This window comes from Rhinoderma darwinii, chromosome 3 (genome assembly GCF_050947455.1).
Source record: "Rhinoderma darwinii isolate aRhiDar2 chromosome 3, aRhiDar2.hap1, whole genome shotgun sequence".
Classification (NCBI taxonomy): Eukaryota; Metazoa; Chordata; class Amphibia; order Anura; family Rhinodermatidae; genus Rhinoderma; species Rhinoderma darwinii.
The window spans coordinates 227,289,230-227,311,711 of NC_134689.1; the positions used below are offsets into that span (position 1 = coordinate 227,289,230).

At 41.5% G+C, this 22,482-nt stretch overlaps 1 protein-coding gene across 4 annotated transcripts in view; it reads right to left on the minus strand.

Annotated features, from left to right (window-relative positions):
- Positions 1–10,723: 10,723 nt before the first annotated feature.
- Positions 10,724–22,482, minus strand: part of PFKFB3 (6-phosphofructo-2-kinase/fructose-2,6-biphosphatase 3) — a 48,071-nt gene continuing 36,312 nt past the window's right edge. For 3 of the 4 annotated variants that reach the window (XM_075857483.1, XM_075857482.1, XM_075857480.1), the window contains exons 2-15: positions 20,119–20,244; positions 19,776–19,872; positions 19,547–19,613; positions 19,384–19,458; positions 17,736–17,792; positions 17,405–17,529; positions 16,851–17,058; positions 16,522–16,668; positions 16,129–16,233; positions 15,650–15,779; positions 15,203–15,265; positions 14,836–14,900; positions 14,482–14,643; positions 10,724–12,820 (exon numbers count right to left, since the gene is read on the minus strand). In XM_075857483.1, the coding sequence (XP_075713598.1) occupies positions 12,764–12,820; positions 14,482–14,643; positions 14,836–14,900; positions 15,203–15,265; positions 15,650–15,779; positions 16,129–16,233; positions 16,522–16,668; positions 16,851–17,058; positions 17,405–17,529; positions 17,736–17,792; positions 19,384–19,458; positions 19,547–19,613; positions 19,776–19,872; positions 20,119–20,203 (1,443 nt within the window). In that variant the 5' untranslated portion in view covers positions 20,204–20,244 and the 3' untranslated portion in view covers positions 10,724–12,763. Of the gene's footprint in view, positions 12,821–14,248; positions 14,272–14,481; positions 14,644–14,835; positions 14,901–15,202; positions 15,266–15,649; positions 15,780–16,128; positions 16,234–16,521; positions 16,669–16,850; positions 17,059–17,404; positions 17,530–17,735; positions 17,793–19,383; positions 19,459–19,546; positions 19,614–19,775; positions 19,873–20,118; positions 20,245–22,482 lie in introns of all 4 variants that reach the window. The other variant, XM_075857481.1, reaches the window with a different exon arrangement.

The following is a 22,482-nucleotide window of genomic DNA, read 5'->3' on the forward strand; positions in this document are numbered from 1 at the left end:
ATGCCCAAATGTGAAAGTTAGGGTGAGGGTAGATTTGGCAGCCTGGTCACTGTAAGAAAACAAAAACCCAATTTCTATGAATGTACAGCTCTCAGCATGACCTGACTATTTGATCAACATCAGGTTACTGTGGGAGCTGTAGTTTCATAGAACAGGTATCACAACTCTAGCGAAACTACAACTTTCAGCATGACCTGACAAATACGGAGAGTTGTGTTTCTGCAAACAGTGATACATTGATAGAATATCCAGAATGGGGGAAGGGGAGGCATCAAACCCCAGACCAGATCCCAAAATTAATTCAGATCCCAGACCAGACTCTAATGTAAATTCAGACACCAGATTCCAAAATTGATCTAGAGCCCCGAAATTAATTCAGACCTAAGAGCAGATCCCAAAGTAAATTCAGACACCAGAACCCAAAATTTACCTAGACCCCCGAAATGAATTCAGACCAGACCCCACAATTACTACAGACCCCAGACCAGCACCAAAATGAATCTAGATCTCAGACCAGAGCAAAATAAAAAAAAACGATTCAGACGCCAGACCAGACCACTTTAGTTAGACTGCTCCGGGGTGCTCTTAAGCACCGGGTGCCATCGCAAATAGCTTCCTGGCCTTGGCCCAGAGCTGAAAGGGACCTGGGAGCTAGGAGTGGTAAGTGATTCCGGCCATGATCTTTTGGATTAAAGCGACCCTCCGGTCTCAGGACAAAATTATAAATGTGATAGGGTATAGGAAGTTATATTACCTAGTGCCCACCAGTTGGCCCCTCTGCCGTGGATCTGTCGTTTTAGGGTCCCCTCTGTGTTGTCTCAAAATGGCCACAGCGCTTCTAAGACTGAGTCCTAAGACACTCCCTCTGTTCACAGATTGGACAGAACTGCTCATGTGAGCAGCTGTGGCCAATCCGAGAATAATAGGAGTGTCTCAGACTCGTCGTCTAAGGGTCAGTTCATACAGAGTTTTTTGGAGATGATTTTGATGTGGAAACCGCGGAAGAAACTGCGTCGGAATCAGCGCTAAAAAATAGCTGAAATCACCTCCCATTGATTTCAAAGGGATGCAGAGCCGTTTTTCCCAGGCAGCTTTTGGCCACTCGTGGAAAAAAAAGTGACATGTCCTTTCTTGCCGCGCTTTCCACCTCCGACCTCCTATTGAAATAAATGGGAGGCAGAAATAACCCGCGGCACTCGTTTCTGCGCGTTTTTTGCCCGTGGTCCTTGCATTAATTTCAATGGTCACGGACGAAAAAACACAGAAAACAGGGCCTAAAAAGCACTGCAGCCATTTTGGGATAGCACAGAGGGGACCCTAAAACGGCGGATCCACGCTAGAGGGGCACAACTGGAGGGCACCAGATAATATTACTCCATATACCGCATCATATTTAAAATGTCCTAGGACTGGAGGGTCGCTTTAATCCAAAAGATAACGGCCTGATTTATATATTAAAAAGCAAAAAAAACACGGCAGAGTAGTTTAGGGGGAGGGAGGAGTTGTGTCCATTGCCTTAACCCCATCTCGTCTCCCCTGCCAAAATCTGCCCTTGGTTTAGGGTAAGGCCACACGGTGCGGCCACTTTGCATTTATGTTGCGTTTTTAAACCGCAGCAAGTCATTTTTCAATAGAAGTCAATAGTGAAATTTGGGTTCTGGACAGATTGCTGCTATTAGGGTAAGGACATACGGTGCGATCACGGTGCATTTATGTTGCGTTTTTAAACCGCAGCAAGCCATTTTTCAATAGAAGTCAATGGTGAAATGTTTGTTATGGACAGACTGCTGCTATTATATTACAATGTGTTTTTTGTGCAGTTATCTGCATCTTCATAATGTCCGACTGCATGCTGTTAATGACCGTGCGCCAAAGTTGTTGCTGAACTGCTTGCGTTTTTGCCAATAGTTCTGCAATGCAATGTAATGAACTATATACAGGAAGCACCTAACAAACCTCAACACGGGTGAAAACTATGTCCATCAATTATTTCCTTTCAAAAAACGCAACAGGACTGCAGCATTAGGGCTTATTTACACGAGAGTGTTAAACGTCCATCGGCCGTCCCACGGACCTAGGTAATTCAATGCGGCCGTTCACACAGCCGGACCATGTGAAGGGTCCGTGGGAAAATAGGACATATCCATTCTTTTCACGCATCACGCATCCCTCCATAGACTCTTAACTATGGTGGATGCGTGACATCGCGTCCTGCAGCAATGAGCACAGATGCACCTCGGACATGAAAAACTGCAGTTTTTCATGTCCGAGATGCGCAGCGCTCGTGTGAATCAGGCCTTACAGAGACAAAAAATGCATGCAGTCATCGACGCACCGTGTGGCTTTACCCCTACAGTCATGTTGCAAGTTCCACGTTTAGCTGAGCTTTTACCTTAATTTAGGTTTAAAAAAAGCAGTGTTGAAGCACCACCAGATGTCAAGCTCAGCTGCTTTGTTTTTTCTTTACACTAAGTTTTATTCCGTAAAAGCTTTTAGATGTATATAGCAAACAAGGACCTTTGTCTGCAGATAAGGAAACCGAGGCGACATATGGCTTCGGAAAAAACATCACCAAAAATTCTGCCCAGCTGAGCTCATATAGAAGTGGTGGGGATTGTCGAGAGCCTGTTTGCCTTGTCACATACTGTAGTTTTAGAAGAACTGAGGTAATGTTTAGTTAGTGCTAAAAATGACTGCTGTCACATAGGCACTTTCCACAAATACACGGCAAAATGATGAAACAAAATCCCTGTGGCCGCAGGACCAGCTGGGGCTGAACTTGTGTGTATGTTGGCAACGTCTATCTGGACCCTAGTGATTGTATTTATATGACAGATTAGTCATATTTACCCTTTATTGGCTAGAAGCAAACTATATTATAGTTCTATCTCACTTCCCAATATTTTTAGCTTAGAATGCTACATTTTCATATGATGACATACAGTGGTTGGAAATCTGTCCAATACAAAGTCGCATGAGTCAATTTTATCCACCTGCATAATCTTAAAGAGAGCTTGTCACCATTTTTGTTCTCCCCCCCCCCCCTAGATAGGTGTAGAGCAGACAAATTTAATCATACGTATGTCGGCGATCATACTGCAAGAAAGACTAAGAGAATTAACCCTTAGGGTATGTTCACACGCAGTGACCAAAAATGTCTGAAAATACGGAGCTGTTTTCAGGCAAAAACAGCTCCAGATTTTCAGACGTTTTTGTAGCAACTCGCGTTTTTTTGTGGCGTTTCTTACGGCCGTTTTTGGAGCTGTTTTTCAATGGAGTCAATGAAAAACGCCTCCAAAAACGTCCCAAGATGTGTCCTGCAGTTTTGACGAGCCGTCATTCTACGTGCCGTAATTTGACAGCGACGCGTAAAATAAAGGCTCGTGGGAATAGAACATCGTAATTCCCATTGAAAGCAATGGGCAGATGTTTGTAGGAGTATTAGAAGCGTTTTTTCAGGCGTAATTGGAGGCGTAAAATGCCAGAATTACGTCTGAAACCACTGCATGTGAACATATCCTTAGGGTATGTTCACACGCAGTGTTTTCAGGCGTAATTCGGGCATTTTACACTTCGAATTACGCCTGAAAAAACGGCTCCATTACGCCTACAAACATCTGCCCATTGCTTTCAATTAATTTTATGGTGTTCTGTTCCCACGAGGTGTAATTTTACGCGTCGCTGTCAAAATACGGCGCGTAAAAATGACGCCCGCGAAAAAGGAAGCATTTTTCATTGACTCCATTGAAAAACAGCTCCAATAACGGCCTTAAAATACACAGCAAGAAACTCGAGCTGCTACAAAAACGGCTGAAAATGAGAAGCTGTTTTCCCTTGAAAACAGCTCTGTCATTTTCAGCTGTTTTTTATTTTGTTTGTGAGCATACCCTTGATCCCCACACGCCATATGCTTACTAGATGTGAAGTGTCCTGCTTCTCTGCTGTAAAACCCTCCCCTCTGCTCCAGTGATGGCTCTAGTGAATGGGACGTTATGACACCGGAGGCCACTAGAGCCGTCACTGAAGCAGAGGGTGGAGGGGTTGGGGAGGTTCACATCTCATAAGAATACGACACATAAGGATTAAAAATTCATTTTCCTAGTGTTGCTTGCTGTATGATCGCCAACATACTGTAGGTATGAAAACCTTTCTCCTCTAAATATATCCAGCCGTGTTAGTGGTGGGGCGGGGTAAAACTGATAAGAGGACTTCCTTTAAGGGTATGTTCACACAACCTATTTTCGGCCGTTTTTCAGGGCGTAAACGGCTGAAAAACGGCCCAAAAATCTGAAGCAGAACACCTCCAAACATCTGCCCATTGATTTCAATGGGAAAACGGCGTTCTGTTCCAACGGAGCGTTTTTCGCAGCGTTTTTTGCGCGTAAAAAAAACGTCCACGAAAAAGAAGTGCAGGTCACTTCTTGGGACGTTTTTGGAGGTGTTTTTCATTGACTCCCTTGAGAACAGCTCCGTATTTTGAGACGTTTTCGAGTTTTGTGTGTGAACATACCCTAAGGGTTACATATGTTCACACGCAAAGTTTTCAGGCGTATTTCGGGGGTGTAAACGCCTCAAAATAAGCCTGAAAAAAAGGTTGCTGAATGTGCTTTTCTGTTTGTAAACATAAAACCAGAGTGTCATCATGATCCCGGCTGCGTGAAAATCACGCAGACGCGCACCATATGCTGATGACACACAGACTTTTGCACCCGCAAAACGCACACGCTCGTGTGAATCCGGCCTTTAAGGCTATGTTCACACGGGGTCTTTTGCCGAGTTTTTTGACGCGGAAACCGCGTCGCAAAACTCGGCAGAAACGGCCCGAGAACGCCTCCCATTGATTTCAATGGGAGGCGTCGGCGTCTTTTTCCCGCGAGCAGTAAAACTGCCTCGCGGGAAAAAGAAGCGACATGCCCTATCTTCGGGCGCTTCCGCCTCCGACCTCTCATTGACTTCAATGGGAGGCAGGAGAAAGCGTTTATCTCGCTGTTTTATGCCCGCGGCGCTCAATGGCCGCGGGTGAAAAACGGCGCGATAATTGCTGTTCACACGGAGTATTTTGGGGGAGGAATATCTGCCTCAAAATTCCATTTGGAACTTTGAGGCAGATATTCCTCCCTCAAAATACTCCGTGTGAACATAGCCTAAGGCTATGTTCACACGGGGTATTTTGCCGAGTTTTTTGACGCGGAAACCGCGTCGCAAAACTCGGCAGAAACGGCCCGAGAACGCCTCCCATTGATTTCAATGGGAGGCGTCTGCGTCTTTTTCCCGCGAGCAGTAAAACTGCCTCGCGGGAAAAAGAAGCGACATGCCCTATCTTCGGGCGCTTCCGCCTCCGACCTCCCATTGACTTCAATGGGAGGCAGGAAAGCGTATTTCTCGCTGTTTTATGCCCGCGGCGCTCAATGGCCGCGGGCGAAAAACGGCGCGATAATTGCCGCGAAAATCGGCGTGCAGGGAGAGGAATATCTGCCTCAAAGTTCCAAACGGAATTTTGAGGCAGATATTCCTCCCCCAAAATACTCCGTGTGAACATAGCCTTAGGGTGCTGTTTTCTAAGCTCATCTCCTGCTGATGTCAATGTTTTGAGGAACCATGACTAATCTGAGCAGTAATTCTGGAACACTCAGCTGAAATTGGCTAAACAAGCCTAATAGAAATAATAGAGTTCAAGTACAAGTTGAATCTTCCTCCCCACTAAACAAAAAGTAGCTATTCAGACAATCAGATTGAAGTGACTTGACTGATTGTAAGTTAATCGCCATCATATCTGAAAGTACCATAGCTGATGTGGCCAGCAGATTTTGATATTTCTATTCAACAATAGAGGATCATGGTTAATCATTGGATTAGGACACTGCCATATTCTTTGGTCTGTGATCTCAACTGTATTTTCTTTTTGGCAAGGAAGGGAGTACGATTAGCGGATTAGACTACACAGGGCGTGTTTGTAGCCGGTTACCATGGGGACACAGGTCTACACAAGGCCTTATTTACAAGAGCGTGTGCGTTTTGCACAGGCAAAAAACGCTGTTTTGTGTGCGCAAAAGTCACTTAACAGCTCCGTGTGTCAGCCCTGTATGATGCGCGGCTGCGTGCTTTTCGCGCAGCCGCCATCATTATGACACTCCGTTTGGATGTTTGTAAACAGAAAAGCATGTGGTGCCTTTTTGTTTTCATTCATCCTTTTCACTGCTGTTGCGCGAATCACACGCATCCCACGGAAGTGCTTCCGTGTGACATGCGTGGTTTTCACGCACCCATTGACTTCAATGGGTGCGTGATGGGCGAAAAACGCAGAAACAACGAACATGTCGTGACTTTTACGCAGCGAACTCACGCTGCATAAAAATCACAACTGTCTGCACAGCCCCATAGACTAATATAGGTCCGTGCGACGCGTGTGAAAATCACGTGCGTTGCACGGACGTATATCACGTTCGTCTGAATAAGCCCTTAAGGGTGAAGTCCCACGAGGCAGATTTTTATTTGCAGAAATTGCTTTGACTGAAAATCAAATTCATTCATCTGAATGGAACTTGGAGAAATCAATGCACCTGTTGCAGAAACAACCACATTCAGATCAATGGCACTGATTTTCAGTCGCAGAAATTTCTCCAATAAAATCTGCCGTGTGTGAATCCACCCTAAGGGTATGTGCACACACACTAATTACGTCCGTAATTGACGGACGTATTTCTGCCGCAAGTCCCGGACCGAACACAGTGCAGGGAGCCGGGCTCCTAGCATCATACTTATGTACGACGCTAGGAGTCCCTGCCTCGCTGCCGGACAACTGTCCCGTACTGAAAGCATGTTTTCAGTACGGGAGAGTTGTCCTGCAGCGAGGCAGGGACTCCTAGCATCGTACATAAGTATGATGCTAGGAGCCCAGCTCCCTGCACTGTGTTCGGTCCGGGACTTGCTGCAGAAATACGTCCGTCAATTACGGACGTAATTAGTGTGTGTGCACATACCCTAACAAATTCACCAAAATGCAAGGCATGAACTGAGTAAAGGGCTTTTGGTTCCTTCAAATTCTGCTTACCCTAATGTTTCATCTTATCCTTAAATTACACTTCCCAAGCCCCAATCCAATGTTTCCTAAAATTCTGCTGATGTGGGCTATGAAGCCTTAAACAGCTATATAGAAGTTGGAATAAATGTCTTTTTATGGATCGGCTCTATCCATGCACTACGCCAGTGGTCCCAAGGCTAGAATCACACATGCAATTTTTGTGGCAGTTTTTTTTGTTTAGCTAAACACAGGAGTGAATACAAAAAAGAAAAAACATCTAAGGTCCTGTTCACATCTGCATTGTCTTTCTGTTGATGGGTTCCGTCTGAGATTTCCATTGGGAGACCTGCTCAACAGAAACACAAACGGAAACCATAGTTTCGGATACTTAGTCGACTACCCTATGGATTCAGTCACAAAAAGAGAACCCATTCACAACGGTGACAAACGGAAACTATTATAGTATTCGTCACCATTGAGATCAAACATGATGCAAACGGAAGCTATGGTTTCCGTTTGCCTTTCCATTGATGGGTTCCCCCGACGGAAATCTCAGATGAAACCCCTCAATGGAAAGACAATGCTGATGTGAACAGGCCTTTAGTCTTTCTTTTATACTTTTCCTTCTTTTTGGATCTACTCGCAAAACTGCAGGTGTGATTTTAGCCTTAAAATCATAAAAAGGAACAATCTGTACAGCTTGGACACTGTCCCTATAAAGGAACACTAAATCCCCAAATGAATGATAAAATATATCAGGAGGTCCCCCATAGTGTTTGTACGGCTGGAATAACAAATACAGTTTTTATGGTGTTTTTTTATGTCATTTTTTAAGCTAAACCAAGAAGTGGATCCAAAAAGAAGGAAGAGTAGAAGGGTATGTTCACACGCTAGCCTAAAATTGGCTGTAAAATACAGAGTTTTTTCAAGGAAAAACAGACCCTGATTTACAGCCATTTTTTATGCATCAAGCGGTTTTTTTATGCGGTTTTTATTGCTGTTTTTGGAGCTGTTTTTCTGTTGAGACAATGAGAAACGGCTCCAAAAACGGCTCAATAAGTGACATGCACTTCTTTTTTACAGGGGCGTTTTTTTATGCGGATGCTTGGAGGCGTCCAGCCTCCATATTTTCAGCTGTATTTCGGAGCGTTTACAGCCTGAAAAACAGCTGGAAATAGGCCGTGTGAACATACCCTAAAGGAAAACAGATATTTCTGTCTTTTGTATTCAGACCTGTGTTTTGCTCAAAAACTGCCACGAAAATTGCATGTGTTTTTAGCCATAGGCCAGATTCACACACAGCGTTTTGCTGCATTTGTGTTTTTCATAGCATTTCTTCATGCCGTTTTAATTGCGGCCAGATGTTACATTAAAGTATCTAGTAAAGAAATCAAACACACTACATACAACAGTGGCCTCAGGCCAATATTACACAGTTTTGATGCAGGTTTTGGCTCAGTTTCAAGTGTCTTTCACTAAGTTAGGCTTCGTTCACATCTGCGTTGAGGTCCCGATCGGACCTTTCGTCTGAGGTTTCCGTCAGAACGGGACCCTGAACAGACACAAACAGAAACTGGAGGTTTCCGTTTCCATCACCATTGATTTCAATGGTGACGGATCCGGTGCCCATGGTTTCCGTTTGTGTCTGTTGTGCACCTGACCCGTAATTTTGCCGGAAGCAATGGCGTAGTCAACCTCTGGTTTACGTTAGTCTCAGTTTGTGTCTGTTCAGGGTCCCGTTCTGACGGAAACCTCTGACAGAACGTCAGAACCTCAACGCAGATGTGAACAAAGCCTAAAAGTAGTAGGTTAATTCCCAGAGGAAAACTAAACAAAATATTTTTTACTGAGCAGTCACCAAAGACGGACATAGCATTTAATACCATGTACTATATAGCTGGAACAAACATTTATCTAAATATATCGATATACTGTATTTTAACAAATGTTTGTTCCAGCTAGAAAAAAAAATTCTCAATATAGTATTAGGGTATGTTCACACGGCTTATTTTCGGCCATTTATCGGGCCGTAAACGGCCGAAAAATCAGGTGCAGAATGCCTCCAAACATCTGCCCATTGATTTCAATGGGAAAAACGGCGGTCTGTTCCGACGGGGCATTTTTCTTTACACAGCAGTTTTGAAAAACTGCCGCGTAAAAAAACGCCTGTGAAAAAGAAGTACATGTCACTTCTCAAACCGTTTCTGGAGCCGTTTTTCATTGACTCTATAGAAAAACAACTCCAAAAACGGCCGTAAAAACACAGTGAATAACGCGAGTTTGCTTAAAAAAACCGTCTGAAAATCAGGGGCTGTTTTCCCTTGAAAACAGCTCCGTATTTTCAGATGTTTTTTGCTAAGCGTGTTAACATACCCTTGAAGGTTATTTTTGCGATAGCTTAGTGTAAAAACAAAACAGAAGTCGATCCAAGAGGAAGAAAATTTCTAAAGAAAAGACTGATGCCCTTTTATATCCACTCCTGTGTTTGGCTCACAAAACGGAGCCAAAAACTGCATCAAAAACGGTGTGTGATCCTGGCCTTTGTCTGCAGGATATTCTAAATGTTCCTGAAACAGTCTTGTGGGAATCTTATACATGGGTTGATTTCCTGCTGATCTCTTCTATTTTCTGAAGAGACAACTGAAGCGGCAGGGTTTATAGAAGGGGCAGAGCTTGGATTTTCTTCTATTGCACAGTAGTGGGGAAAGACTCCTTCTAGTTGTCTTAGGCCGGATTCACACGGGCATTGCGCATCCGAGGTGCATCCATGCTCTGCGCTGCGGGATGCGATATCACACATCCACCATGGACTAGAGTCTATGGAGGTATGCGTGAATAAATAGGACATGTCCTATTTTCTCACGGACCCTTCACACAGTTTGTTGGAACAACGGCCGAGTGAACGGCACCATTGAATTACATAGGTCCGTGTGACGGCCGTTGTTTTAACAGCCGTCACACGGACGTATAACACGTACGTGTGAATAAGGCCTTACAGTCATACACAGAGTGTTCCTTTAAATGAGTATTACCGGTCTTGTTAAGTGAGAGTGAGATATGAAAATAACATCTCTTTTATAAAGGCCTGTTTGGCAATGCCATCTCGGACATATATGGCATACGGGAGAATGGCCAGCCAGGAGGCAATGTATTTTCATTATCCCGACACTCCGGAAAGTTAATGTGGGAGTAAGTGACAGCACAGCGTGAGCTTGCGAGATCACGCTGTGCTAGGAGTACAGCAAAACATGAATGAAGAGAAGTGTATGACGCTGATTGGTCAGCGTCATACACTTCTCTTTACAACGCCCACTTGCTCAAAAGTTTAAAAAAACGCCCAGTTGGGCATTTAGAAGAAATTAGCATAAAACTAAAAAAATGTCATAATTCCGTCAAAAATTTACAGCGACTATCAGATTAGGTAGGAGAATAAACTGGTGACAGAGTCTTTTTAACACAGTGAGATATGCGGTTTATGTAGCTCCTCTGGATAGTAAACAGCATAGCTCGCTGTGCTACGCAGTTTCCGTAACTCCCATTACTAAACCGGGCCATTTGGTAACTCAGTGGCTAGAGCCCAGCAACAGTGGGAGAAGATAGGGCCCCGTTCTAGAGAGATGGGTGGGTCCCAGAGGTGGGAACCACATCTATTGTATATTTATGGCATATCCTAAACAAAAGAAAAATCCTACACAAAATACATATTCTATAAGTGTTTTCATTTTATTGGTCCAGCAGCTGCAAAATATACAAATATCTGAAAGGCATGTCTTCTATCAGCTGGCATAGCTTCTCTCATACCAGACAAATACACAAATAAAATTACAATTGTTTCAAATGTAATGGATACAGAAGCGGAGCTTACAACATTAAATAAATAAATAGCATACCTAAAACATATTTAAAAAAGTACAAATTTATAAACCAAGAAATAAAAAAAAAAGTTGGTCCTCTGTAATGTTTCACTTATACAAAGGTGCTATATTAACCCCTTCCGGTGAGACCAACTAAACATATACATAGTTATTTAAAGCCAAGAGCACCCAGAAACAGAGCAATAACCAGCACCAACACAAGAAACGTTAAACCCTCCCGTTAGAGGCATTAAGAAATTATTTCGTTGACTGTGCTGGCAACGCCAAGAAATATTACATGCCGAATGTACCCATGGGGTGCACTTAAAAGCAAGTTGGACCCAGAGATCACTGGACATTTGTAGGATCTATGGCTATAGGTAAATGAGACCTTAATCATTAACCCATGTCATGTGAATACACATGCAAGATCCAGTGGCCTATAGTAACATTTTAAAGTGACTGATTCGCTTACATTTCTAGATCACTGCAGAATTTAAACACAAAATGCTAAAAAAAATAAAAGGAACAGAACATTTTCCAGTCAAATACAATTTTGCATACAAAAAACACAATCAAATGCAGTTTTATGGGTCCACAATAGCTAACTGCGACCAATAATACCACAAATCCCACATTTTCTATGGGACAACTGTGCAGACCCAGTACAACAGCAATGACGGCTCTCATTATATTTCAGATCGGGCATATGAAAACCTGCCAGCTGTTGTGTTTCCAGGCATCAGCTATAACCATACAATCTTACATCAATCTTAGCCCATATCAGTCCCTGCCATGAATTCCGAGAATCATTTGAGTCTTACAAACCTGTTCCAAACATTAAAGTGCAAGCATGCATCTTTGAAATAAAGTGAAACCGTACAAAAATAGAATCCCTCCCACCAAAATATTTATATCATTTTGCTCCTCAGGGATTGAACCAAAAAAAAAAAAAAGCTCAATGATATGGCCAATCCCTGTGCCACGTTCATAAAGTGTGTCTGTGTGCTCAAGGAGATAAAAGTGAAGGCTTTAACCGTGAAAGGAGCTCCAGAAAATTCAAGTTACAGAGAGTAGAAAGCAGTCAAGAGAATACTGCTCTACTAGCAGCTTTTGGGGAGGCATATAGGAGTCTCTATTCTTTTTACCATAGAGTACTGCAATATTCCCACTGTGGCATGTGAAGACGTGATATGTGGCTCAAAGAGCTAAGCATCAATAGAGCAAACTGGCCAAACTAGGACACAGCTGCAAGACGTACGGTCATGTTTAAACTGTACTGGTAACCAGCCTCAAGTGTAATCTTGTATGAGTAGCCTTCCCATTTCTGAACTAGGCAAGCAGTAACAATCTAGAGCTACAACCTATACCATAGCGTGAACGTCACACATATTATGGCAGGAACAGAGTGTAAAGTATACTCAATATCTCAGAAAGTTTCAGGGCATAGTACTTTGTAGCATCTCCAAGCAAATGGGGAAGCTGGGATGCCATCTACCTTTCTATTTTTTAGGCCTTTTTTTGTTTGTTTGGTTAATACAATCTAAAACAGTATAAAACTAAAATCAACGAAACAATGTCTAAAAAAAAAAAAAAATCAAACGATAACAAAAACATAAGTAAAACAGAATATCACAAAATACGATTTGGCGGCGTACAAGCAGTTCCAGCTGTGCACCCCGCTACCGAAATGACCCTGATGCCCCTTGCTCAACTCTTGGTTGGAGAAGAAACTTAGAACAAAACAAAAGCCTTTGGTGTTTATCTGCTTTTCCAGTTTGATTTAATGTGTTCAGACATAAGCAGCTGCAGGCTCAAACACTGGAGTCCAAAGATGAGAAATTTGCAGACAAGCTTTGGTAATGGAACACAGAAATGGACAAGATGATCACTTGTTGGCTTGGCAGGTCTTGAACTGCCCGTGAAACTCAGGTTCACTCATGCCCTGCAATAAAGAGAAGATAAATGCGTCATTTCACATATTATTGTTTATCTATTTATTCTATGCTTGGAGCATACGGACAAGAATGGAAACAGCACACCAAGACATCAGGCAAACAAACACAGAAAAATAAGTGAACAACTGTGCACCTACAGCCCCGTAAAGTACACGGTCATATTTATTATCATCATCTTATGGCTTCCTTTGTCAAATTTACAATGTCAGTGCGATCTGGAATGAGGAGACCAACATGGACTCTTTCCTAACTCCCAGTAAGGCATCATTTACACGAGCGTAATATACGCGCGTGCTTTTCACGCCTGTCGTACGCACCTATATTAGTCTACGGGGCAGTGTAGACAGTCCGTGAGTTTTGCGCAGCGTGAGTCCGCTACGTAAAACTCACGACATGTTCTATATTTCAGAGTTTTTCGCGCATCACGCACCCATTGAAGTCAATGGGTGCGTGAAAACCACGCAGGTCGCACGGAAGCACTTCCGTGCGAACTGCGTGATTCGCACAACAGCTGTCAAACTCTGAATGTAAACAGAAAAGCACCATGTGCTTTTCTGTTTACAAACATCCAAACGGAGTGTCATAATGATGGTGGCTGCGCGAAAATCACGCAGCCGCTCATCATACACTGATGACACACGGAGCTGTTAAGTGCCTTTTGCGCACGCAAAACGCCGCGTTTTTTGCATGCGCAAAACGCACACGCTCGTTTAAATCCGGCCTAAGTGATGACATCCGCTATGAACTATATATGCGTGTGGGTTTATCATATGCCTATACATAAAACATCTAACAATGCGCCACAATGGAGAAAACACAAAGAATGCCACAGATTCATAAATGGAGAGGATTTAACAAGGATGCAAATCTCATAGACCTATGAGTGTATAGAATATGCCATCCTCTATCACGAGGAGAAGCTTTTCAGAGGGTTCACTTTACATGAGAAGTGGCCAGCATGCTCTCAACTATTTACCTTCTAAATAAAAATAGGATAGCCATTGTGATGTCATGACAAATTGAAAGCCTTTGAAACGAGGGGAAGAGAATGTAGATTAAATTTTAGTGGGTGCTTACCCACTTTAAAATGTTGCCTGCATGGTCTGCAAACCAACTATCGCAAGCAGGATTCTAAGACGGATAGCAAGTAATTTGTAATTATATGAAGTGCAAAAAGTAGCGGTTAATGGTAAAATAAAAAATGGGAAGGAAAGGCTTTTACACTGCACCCAAATAAACACATAAAGAATATAATGATATAAACGATAGAAGGGCAATGTGGTTCAAGCTGGCAAGGATTACATAGGCAGGTTACATATCTTATAAGCAAGTTAGGCAAAGTATTTTGAACTTGAAAATATGTTAATAAAACGGCAGAGATGAACAGGAGACGAAGGTAAAAAGTGAATACTTACAGACAAGCCTTCCCTAGCAAAGGCTGTAAGGAGAAAATGGACCAATGTAAGTACAGTTCAAAAGTAAGAAGTAGTTTGCAGACGTAACATCAAAAGCAAGCAGAGGTAGGAGAAGACAAAACATTCCCGGTTTCTTGGAGTACAATATTCCACTATTCCACTTGTGGTCCTCACATCATGAAGAGTCTTGTAAGGATGGACGGTGCATGAAGAAATCAGAGGCAAATACTAACCTGTGCAGCTTGTACAGTAGACGGCTCCTGAGATGCACAGCCTGACAGGGCAGAGGCAAGATCCTCAAAGCTGTTTATCCGCGCCTTCTTGGTTGGTTCAGGACTTGCAAGAGGGGTGACACTATTGCGTCTCATCAATGGAGTAGGACCTTTCTTACAATCCTACAGAACGTGAAGGGGTACATACAATGACTTAAAGATATTAGCTTCCAATAAAGGTAAGAAAAGTAAACAAGAATGTGATTATGGAGTTGCTGCAAGGCTTCGATTACTTTTTTTTTAGCCCAACACACATTTCTTAGTAGTCTTTAGTATCTTCTACCCTGCACAAAGATCATCAACATAATAACTCACCTCTGGTCTGTCCACATGGGTATTAACGGCATCTACGCTGAAAGTGACCGTCTCAATATGGCATCCTAAAGACATAATATGCATCAATTAGATTACAACTACTGTTCATTTATAACAAACAAGAAAGACTAAAGAAGAAGATGCCTTAATAATAGTTTTTGTTGCAGTTAGATTTATGCTAGATCTTAAAAGCACTACTGAAATAAATAAGCAGTCGCATATTATCAGAACCTCAGTCTTACAGTACCTCAACACTCCCTCTATCTACTGCCGGTCTCCCACTTGTTCCCATGAACCACCTCATACTTCCTCAGTCTCATGCATACAACAAAGAATTGCACAGAACTTCCCACAATGAAAGACTCACCATATGCAAATGGAGTCAATTTAAGCATTGAATGCAGTGGACATTTGAGATATGGCATTTCATCTAGGAAAAAAAAAATATATACAAAGATTAAGATTATGCACAATACCAGCATTAGACCCTGTTCACATCTGCGTTAGAGGCTTTGTTGCAGATGTGGTGAAAAGTGACAAACAAACAAAATAGAGCAGCATGTAGTGAGTGCTATTTTGTCTGGTAAAATTACAACACACCATGACGGAAACCTGAGAAACCCCATTATAGGCAATGTGGTCCGACAGGCACCAATAGTGTTAGTCATGTGATGGATCCATCACTGGCATACTTTTCATTGTGTTGCTTCTACGACAGAGCAGAACAACAGAAATGAACAACGCCGCGCCTAATCTGCACGGTGGACAGTATAAGACATACATTGGACATGCATTGTGTTGAATTTCGTTATACCTGCAGATTTATCCAGAAAATAAGACAGGAGGCATCTCATAACCGCCTGATGACAAATAACCAGGACATTCCCTTGTCTCTCCAGCTCCATTATTACAGGTTCCAGGCGCTGCACTAGATCTTGGTATGACTGAAGTCAACGGAAAAATAAAAAACATTCAATTTTGTGACATTCAAATTCGTGCATTCTAATATACAGAGCTCGAAAACTACATTAATGCCTCATGCACACGAGTCCCGTCAGTGATCCGTGGAAAGATAGGATAAATTCTATCTTTCCACGGATCGGAGAATCGGCTCAGTTTTCCCGGACGTGAATCAACCGATAAAGTGAATGGGTCCATGAAGACTATCGGGTGCCACTCGGATGCCATTAAAAACTTTCCGAGTGGCACATCGGTTGTGTCCAAATGGCATAAAACTTAAACCCTAATGTGCACAGTATATGCAATAGCAGAGCAAGAATAGGAACAACTTACCTCTCCTGATGGGTAGCGGTAGTGATATTTATCCTGAGCACGTAGAGCATATTCCTCTGGAAACTGTTCTTTTATCTCTTCATAAGTCTTTTCTTCACACACGCCCTTTTTGATAAAAGCAAAATTCTCATCATCAACAGCTTTGATACTCTACCTTTATAGATGTGGAATAAGCATAAAATACATAATAAATTGCTATGACCAGTACAAAACAATACTTGTCCGGACAAATGCAGAAGCTGCTATTGTAAACTAATGCTACTCAGAAGTCAAGAGAGACTATTTAATTAAATGGCTATGTAAAAATAAAATAAAAAAAGAAATTGGATGATATTGTAAAGAGATAAACTGTTGCAACAATGTAAGTACGCTAATACCACAATACTAACATACCCCATCAAGCTCATTTAAAGCCTTCCACTGCTCATAGGGGGCATTCAATGCTTCAGCAGTTTGGATGGTTCTCTTCAACTGACTGGTCCACACTTTCAGCTCTTTTAAGTTCTGGTCCCCAATATATTTCTTCAGGGAAATTGAAAACTGTGATAAAAAAATAGATAAATATGACTAACTTTACTCGGAATTAAAACTTCCTTAAAAGTCAGAGTCCGGTCTACGACAGTAAGTCAAATATTGTCACACTATCCCTAGAGTCATGGTTCAGTTTGCAGTGTGACAAACAAATACGATTACAATACGGTCCATCTGTAAAAATCAATTACCTTTTTCCCACGTTGCGATAAACCAGAATCGCCACCGATTTTTCCCTTGACATTGCTCTCACTTTCACCAGCTCTGCATAAGTATATACAGCGGGGCTGGACATGTATATTCATGAGATAGTAAACTATCTTGCTTTGGATGTGATCCTGTACTCTGTTCACCAAAAATCTTCTACCAACATCAACGACAGTGATCATAGAGAGATCTCTGCAGAGAGGAGGGGGACTGGTTATACAAACTCCATGAAAAATATTACATTTTTCAAATGCTATGACTAAAGATGAGCGAATCTCTGAAAATGCACTGTCAGGGCGAATTTCCTTTTGCAGAGTCGTATTTCCCCATATATAAAAGACACTGGAGGCTTAAATACAGTTTTCCATTTCAGACTCCATTGTCTTGTGTAAAGAAAGTACAGCTCCGTTGGTGAGGTCACCTCTAGCGATGACTAAAATAAATCTTACATGATTTTATTGCGTTCATATAAAATGACTAGGAAACAAGTTCATTTGCAAATGAATAATAAGAAATGCCTGGGCAGGACCCAAACTACCTGTCATGGTTGTCCGGATCAAGGGGCTCATACATGTTCTTGTAGCAGTTTATTCTTTTCATGAAGTCATCCAGTGCTTCTTTTGATGAGCAGCCTTTGTAATCTGGGCTGGACAATTTAACTTCCTGCATCAAAAGCAAGGTGCTATATGTAATGACCATAAGATCCCAGATATAGATATATATATATATATATATGCATACATACATACATACATAGGTTAACTAATGGTTTCAGCACAAAAATATATGTTGCAACAGATCTGATTGAGTACATTTCTATGGTGACTTTAGTATTGTTAAGTTTCGCCAGTTTACAATGTGACACTGACCATTACATTACTGGCGACCACCGAAGGATCATCACAGACAGATTCAATAAAAAACACCTAAAAAAAAATAAAAAAAATTCAGCGATATAGAGCAATGAATTTCAAGTAATACATCACAAAAATCATAATTTATCAACGCTGTAATAATCTTCTTTCCATCTCTACATTATGGCAATATAGAGAAGTGCTTATACAGTCTAGGTTCACAAAGGACTACCCATAAATGCTAAAGGTACAAATGGAATAAAAAAAATGGATAAACAGATTACAGCTCAGGAACGGACTACTTCAGTTCATTGCACACGACTCAAGATTAGGGCTTATTCACACGAACGTTGTAGAAGTCCGTGTGACGGCCGTTAAAACAATGGACGTCACATGGACGCACGTATTTCAATGGGGCTGTTTACACGTCCGTCTTTTTTTTAATCATTGAAATTTTTATTGAGCTTTTTCAACACATTACATAGGAAAAATACCTCCAAGCTTCAGCACCCAAGGTTCTCAACATGAGAAGTCCTACAAAGGAGTGCACAAAACAACATAACAGAAAATCAACTAAACAGAAAACAAAAGAAATAAAAAAAAAGACATTCATATACATACTGTGACTCTGTTCAGACATATTCATGACTTATTTATAATATTTTGAGCTTTTCCATAAATCCCACGCCGCCACCTTTGTATGAGGTGTGTTAAAGTAATAGAGGAAGGACGTTTCATGTCTACAATCTATGTTAACTCTTCTAATTACCTCTAATATGGATGGAGGGACGGAAGACTTCCACAATTTAGCTATTGACATTCTTGCAGCTATGAGAATATGTTGAGAAATCAGTCGGACTTGGTGAGGTATATCTTCCAACCCCATGTCCAAAACGGCCAATTCTGGGGACCCTGAGATAAGTATACCTGAGATCTCAGAGATCAGCTGAAACACTTCTTTCCATAGAGAGCTAATAGAAGGACATGTCCACCACATATGTAATGTGGAGCCTTTGTTTCCGCACCCTCTCCAACACATATTAGAGCTGCCCCCTCCAAAGTGGGAGAATCTGGAAGGCGTTAAGTACCACCTAAGATGTATTTTTTTTAACTAACTCCATATGATTTATGCATCTAGAATGCTTGGAGATCCAATTAGCAGCTTTAATCCATTGTTCTGAGGAGAATGAAGTACCCAACTCTTCTTCCCATTTTAGAATATAAGGGTCTTTTGAATCCCGCCCTCTATGAAGCAGTAAATCATAACTAAATGTGAGGCCTTTCGGAAAACCCTGCCATTGAAATATAAACTTATGAAATGTAGAGAGTTGGGGCGGTTGGGTGGGAAGTTTCAAGCCCTGTAAGAAATGCCGAATTTGGAGATATTGAAAAAACTTCTTATGAGATATGTGAAATGAATCGGCTAAATCTGCAAACGGACCGTGAGAAGGGTCCGTTGAAAGATAGACTATGTCCTATTTTCACAGATCCCTTGATAGACTCAAGTCTATGAGGGATCTGTGAAAACGGGCCCCACACAGGTGCAACTCGGACATGAAAAACTGACGTTTTTCACGTCCGAGTTTGCAGTCGATCGTGTGAAGAAGCCCTTAGTTTGTTTGTTTTTTACCTACAATATTGGTACACTGTTCTGACAACTAACCTTGAAGTCGTTTTCTTTGGCAAAATCCACAATCATTCCTCTTCTCTCTCTTGTTGTATTTGTGGCATCAAAAACCTTCAAGACAAAGCAAGTCATGTTTATCCCCCACAATCATAGGGTTAACAGTCATGAAACCAAACACAATGGAATAATAGAGACTTACAGCAATCTGTCCACCTTCCTCGGTTAAATAAGACTTCACATCCACTAAAGCAGCTAAGGCACAGTGTCTAGAGGAAAAAAACAAACAAAAAATACAACCGTATAAAGATCGGAATCACATACTAAAAAGTCAATAATAGTTCCAAAAATCTTTAAAATTAAACAAACTAAGTGTTATTACCCAGAAATACAATGGAATAAACCAATATAAAAAATGTTGACCGACCAACCTTCTGACTCTCATGGCTTCCTGGTTATCTGCACGGAAAAAGTCAAAGGAGCTGAAGTCCTTAACCGCTTCACGTCGGTACTCCCCAACATTGAACACTGTGAAAAAAAGGACAACATTTAAATGTGCATTAAAGTTTAATCTGAACTCAAAAAGAAACCCCAAGTTTCATAGATAGATGCTCCTCGCAATCATAAACAAGCCTTGAATCAAAAGAGGAAAGAATGAAGCGTATATTTTTAGTCTAGACAGAGCAGGTAAAAGTATCGGAAAGCTACTTGGACAAGGTATCCTCTAGTTATGTATAATCCAAGCGTATAAAGATAAAAACGAAAATATCTCACCCTTTGTAGGAACTCCACTCCAGTTGAGGTAACGAGTCAATTTCTTGGAAATATAGGTCTTTCCACGAGCGGGTAACCCCACCATTACAATCACAGTAGGAGAGTTAGCAAGTTGGGGTCCACCTACTGGAGAAGAATATGGAAAATACATATGACATTTTTATTTTAAAAAGGAGTCTAACACTATTATCAGATATCAAGTCTGCAGATACTAAACCTATCGGACTAAGCTGGAGTCTGATTATATCCAGTATGACAATGAACAAGGTCTCTGCTACAGACTAATCTCCCCGCAGGATATAAAAGAAACGGGAGAACTATTGACACAGCTATTGGGTTAGATCATTCCTTTATCCCAGGCAGCGCATATTGTAGAACTTGGCACTGATCAACATTCCTAACAGATATGGCAAACACAAACATGCGGAAGTATCAGGAGCAAACACTCTGCAGGGAAAATGCCCACATTTATGGGCCATCGAATGATATGCGGTATTTTACTGTTTCATATTGAATACGATATCAGTTATAGCTCTCCTTTTTAAAGAGAAAGTCATCAAGAGGTTAGAAAAGATTATGCCAAGTTTCCAGTCATTTGTGAGCCAATGTGTACAGTGGATTTTTTGTTAAATAATTCATTCACATTGACTACAAAAGACATTTGGAATCCCTTTGGGATGTGACCTTTTGTTCTTCCTTGTGCCTTCCACTGTATTTAGCTGGACACACATGGGTCCCACCCTGCACCCCGGGCAAATACGCAGCAGGTGCAGAATGTAAATGTCCAGGACTTACACAACTTCAACCAAGTACATCACAACTTTTATGTAGTTAAAACGTTCCTTTCACACAACGTGATCAATGCATTGTTATTCAACTCTCCCCCGACCACAAATGTAAAACAAAAATGCGCATAAAACTAGTCTCAATTCTTCAACAATGCTAAGAAATAACAGTGATTCACAAAACTGAAGACTATTGTTTCTAAAGAATAAAAAAAAATGTGATTCTCCAGATATTTAAGGCAACCCATCTAAAATAAACAAAATTATGGAAACCGTGTGGTGACCAAACTCACGTTTCTTTAGACAGATCATTTCCATAGGATATGCAGTAAAAGCAGCTTGCTAGTATGTGTGCTGTAGCTTAGAATGAAAGGATCTGGTCTCCTGTAGGTCATTATATATATATATATATATATATATATATTAATGTGTGTCATTACCATGTAATCCGATAATAAGATAACGGACATTAGACCCACCCCCATACATTGTGAGAGATAAAGTAGATGGAGGATTCTTCAGGTACCAACGTACTCAAAAGTGGCCAAAACTAAAAGGACACTACTCATTCTAAGGGAATTTTAATTTCAAACCACAAAATATATTATACATATATAGCTGTAAAATGCAGATATCGTATGCAATTGAGAACCATCCACCAGGTCCACCTATAATTCTGCTTATGTATTAAAGGCCATTCATTTGCATTCAGCAAGCAAACCCCATCTGCTGACTCACTGCCTAATTGTTTGCAGCCTCCCAAGCCTCACTTCTCTGCCCCAAGGGGCACATCTGCCAGTGTCTTATTGCTCCGGGCCCATTTCCAGCCAGCCATTTTTAAATCTCCTTTTCCCTCTACCCAACCTCAGCTATCCATTCTCTTTGTGGGGGATTCACTGTGATAAATCCAGACCTGCAAGACAAACTTTAATTTCATGAATCCAGAACTTTGGGTTGTGATCCTAAAGGTTCACTATCCTTACAAAAATACGGAATATATCATCTGCTAAAGGAAAAAAATTGCATTTTTTGATGTGTGACTCAATTCGATATGCTAAGCTCTAGACAGTATGGTGGTCAGATAAGTTCAGATGTCACCATAGTTGTGTATATGGCTCCTCTCTAGAAAATAGAAGAGACTGGCAATGAAATGACTGCCCAGTACCTCCAGCTTCCTCCGACCTTTCGTGCATAAAGAAAGCGCTGGCATCAAACAGAACAAGCTGGCATGCACAGTCACGGGACCAGTGGAGGGGTGGAAAGAGGAGAAATATCTGACACAGCCATTTACACAGGTAAACTATGCAGGCTGGGAAAGCCAGGGTTAATGGAGCATGAAGAAAAAAAGACGTCACTACAGCATGTCAATAACTGCAGATTAATGGCCAGTCTACAGCAACCACATACTCAACCATGAAGCCGAAGAAAAAAAGGTCTTAAGATAATACAAGAACGGATAGCAAATATAGACAATTGTAGCAGGTTGTGACTATATAGTAATATGAAAACCTTTATACACCAAAGATCAAGCCGGAAATCCAGTCCAACTGGAAAGTTAGTCTAAGGCCCCATGCACACG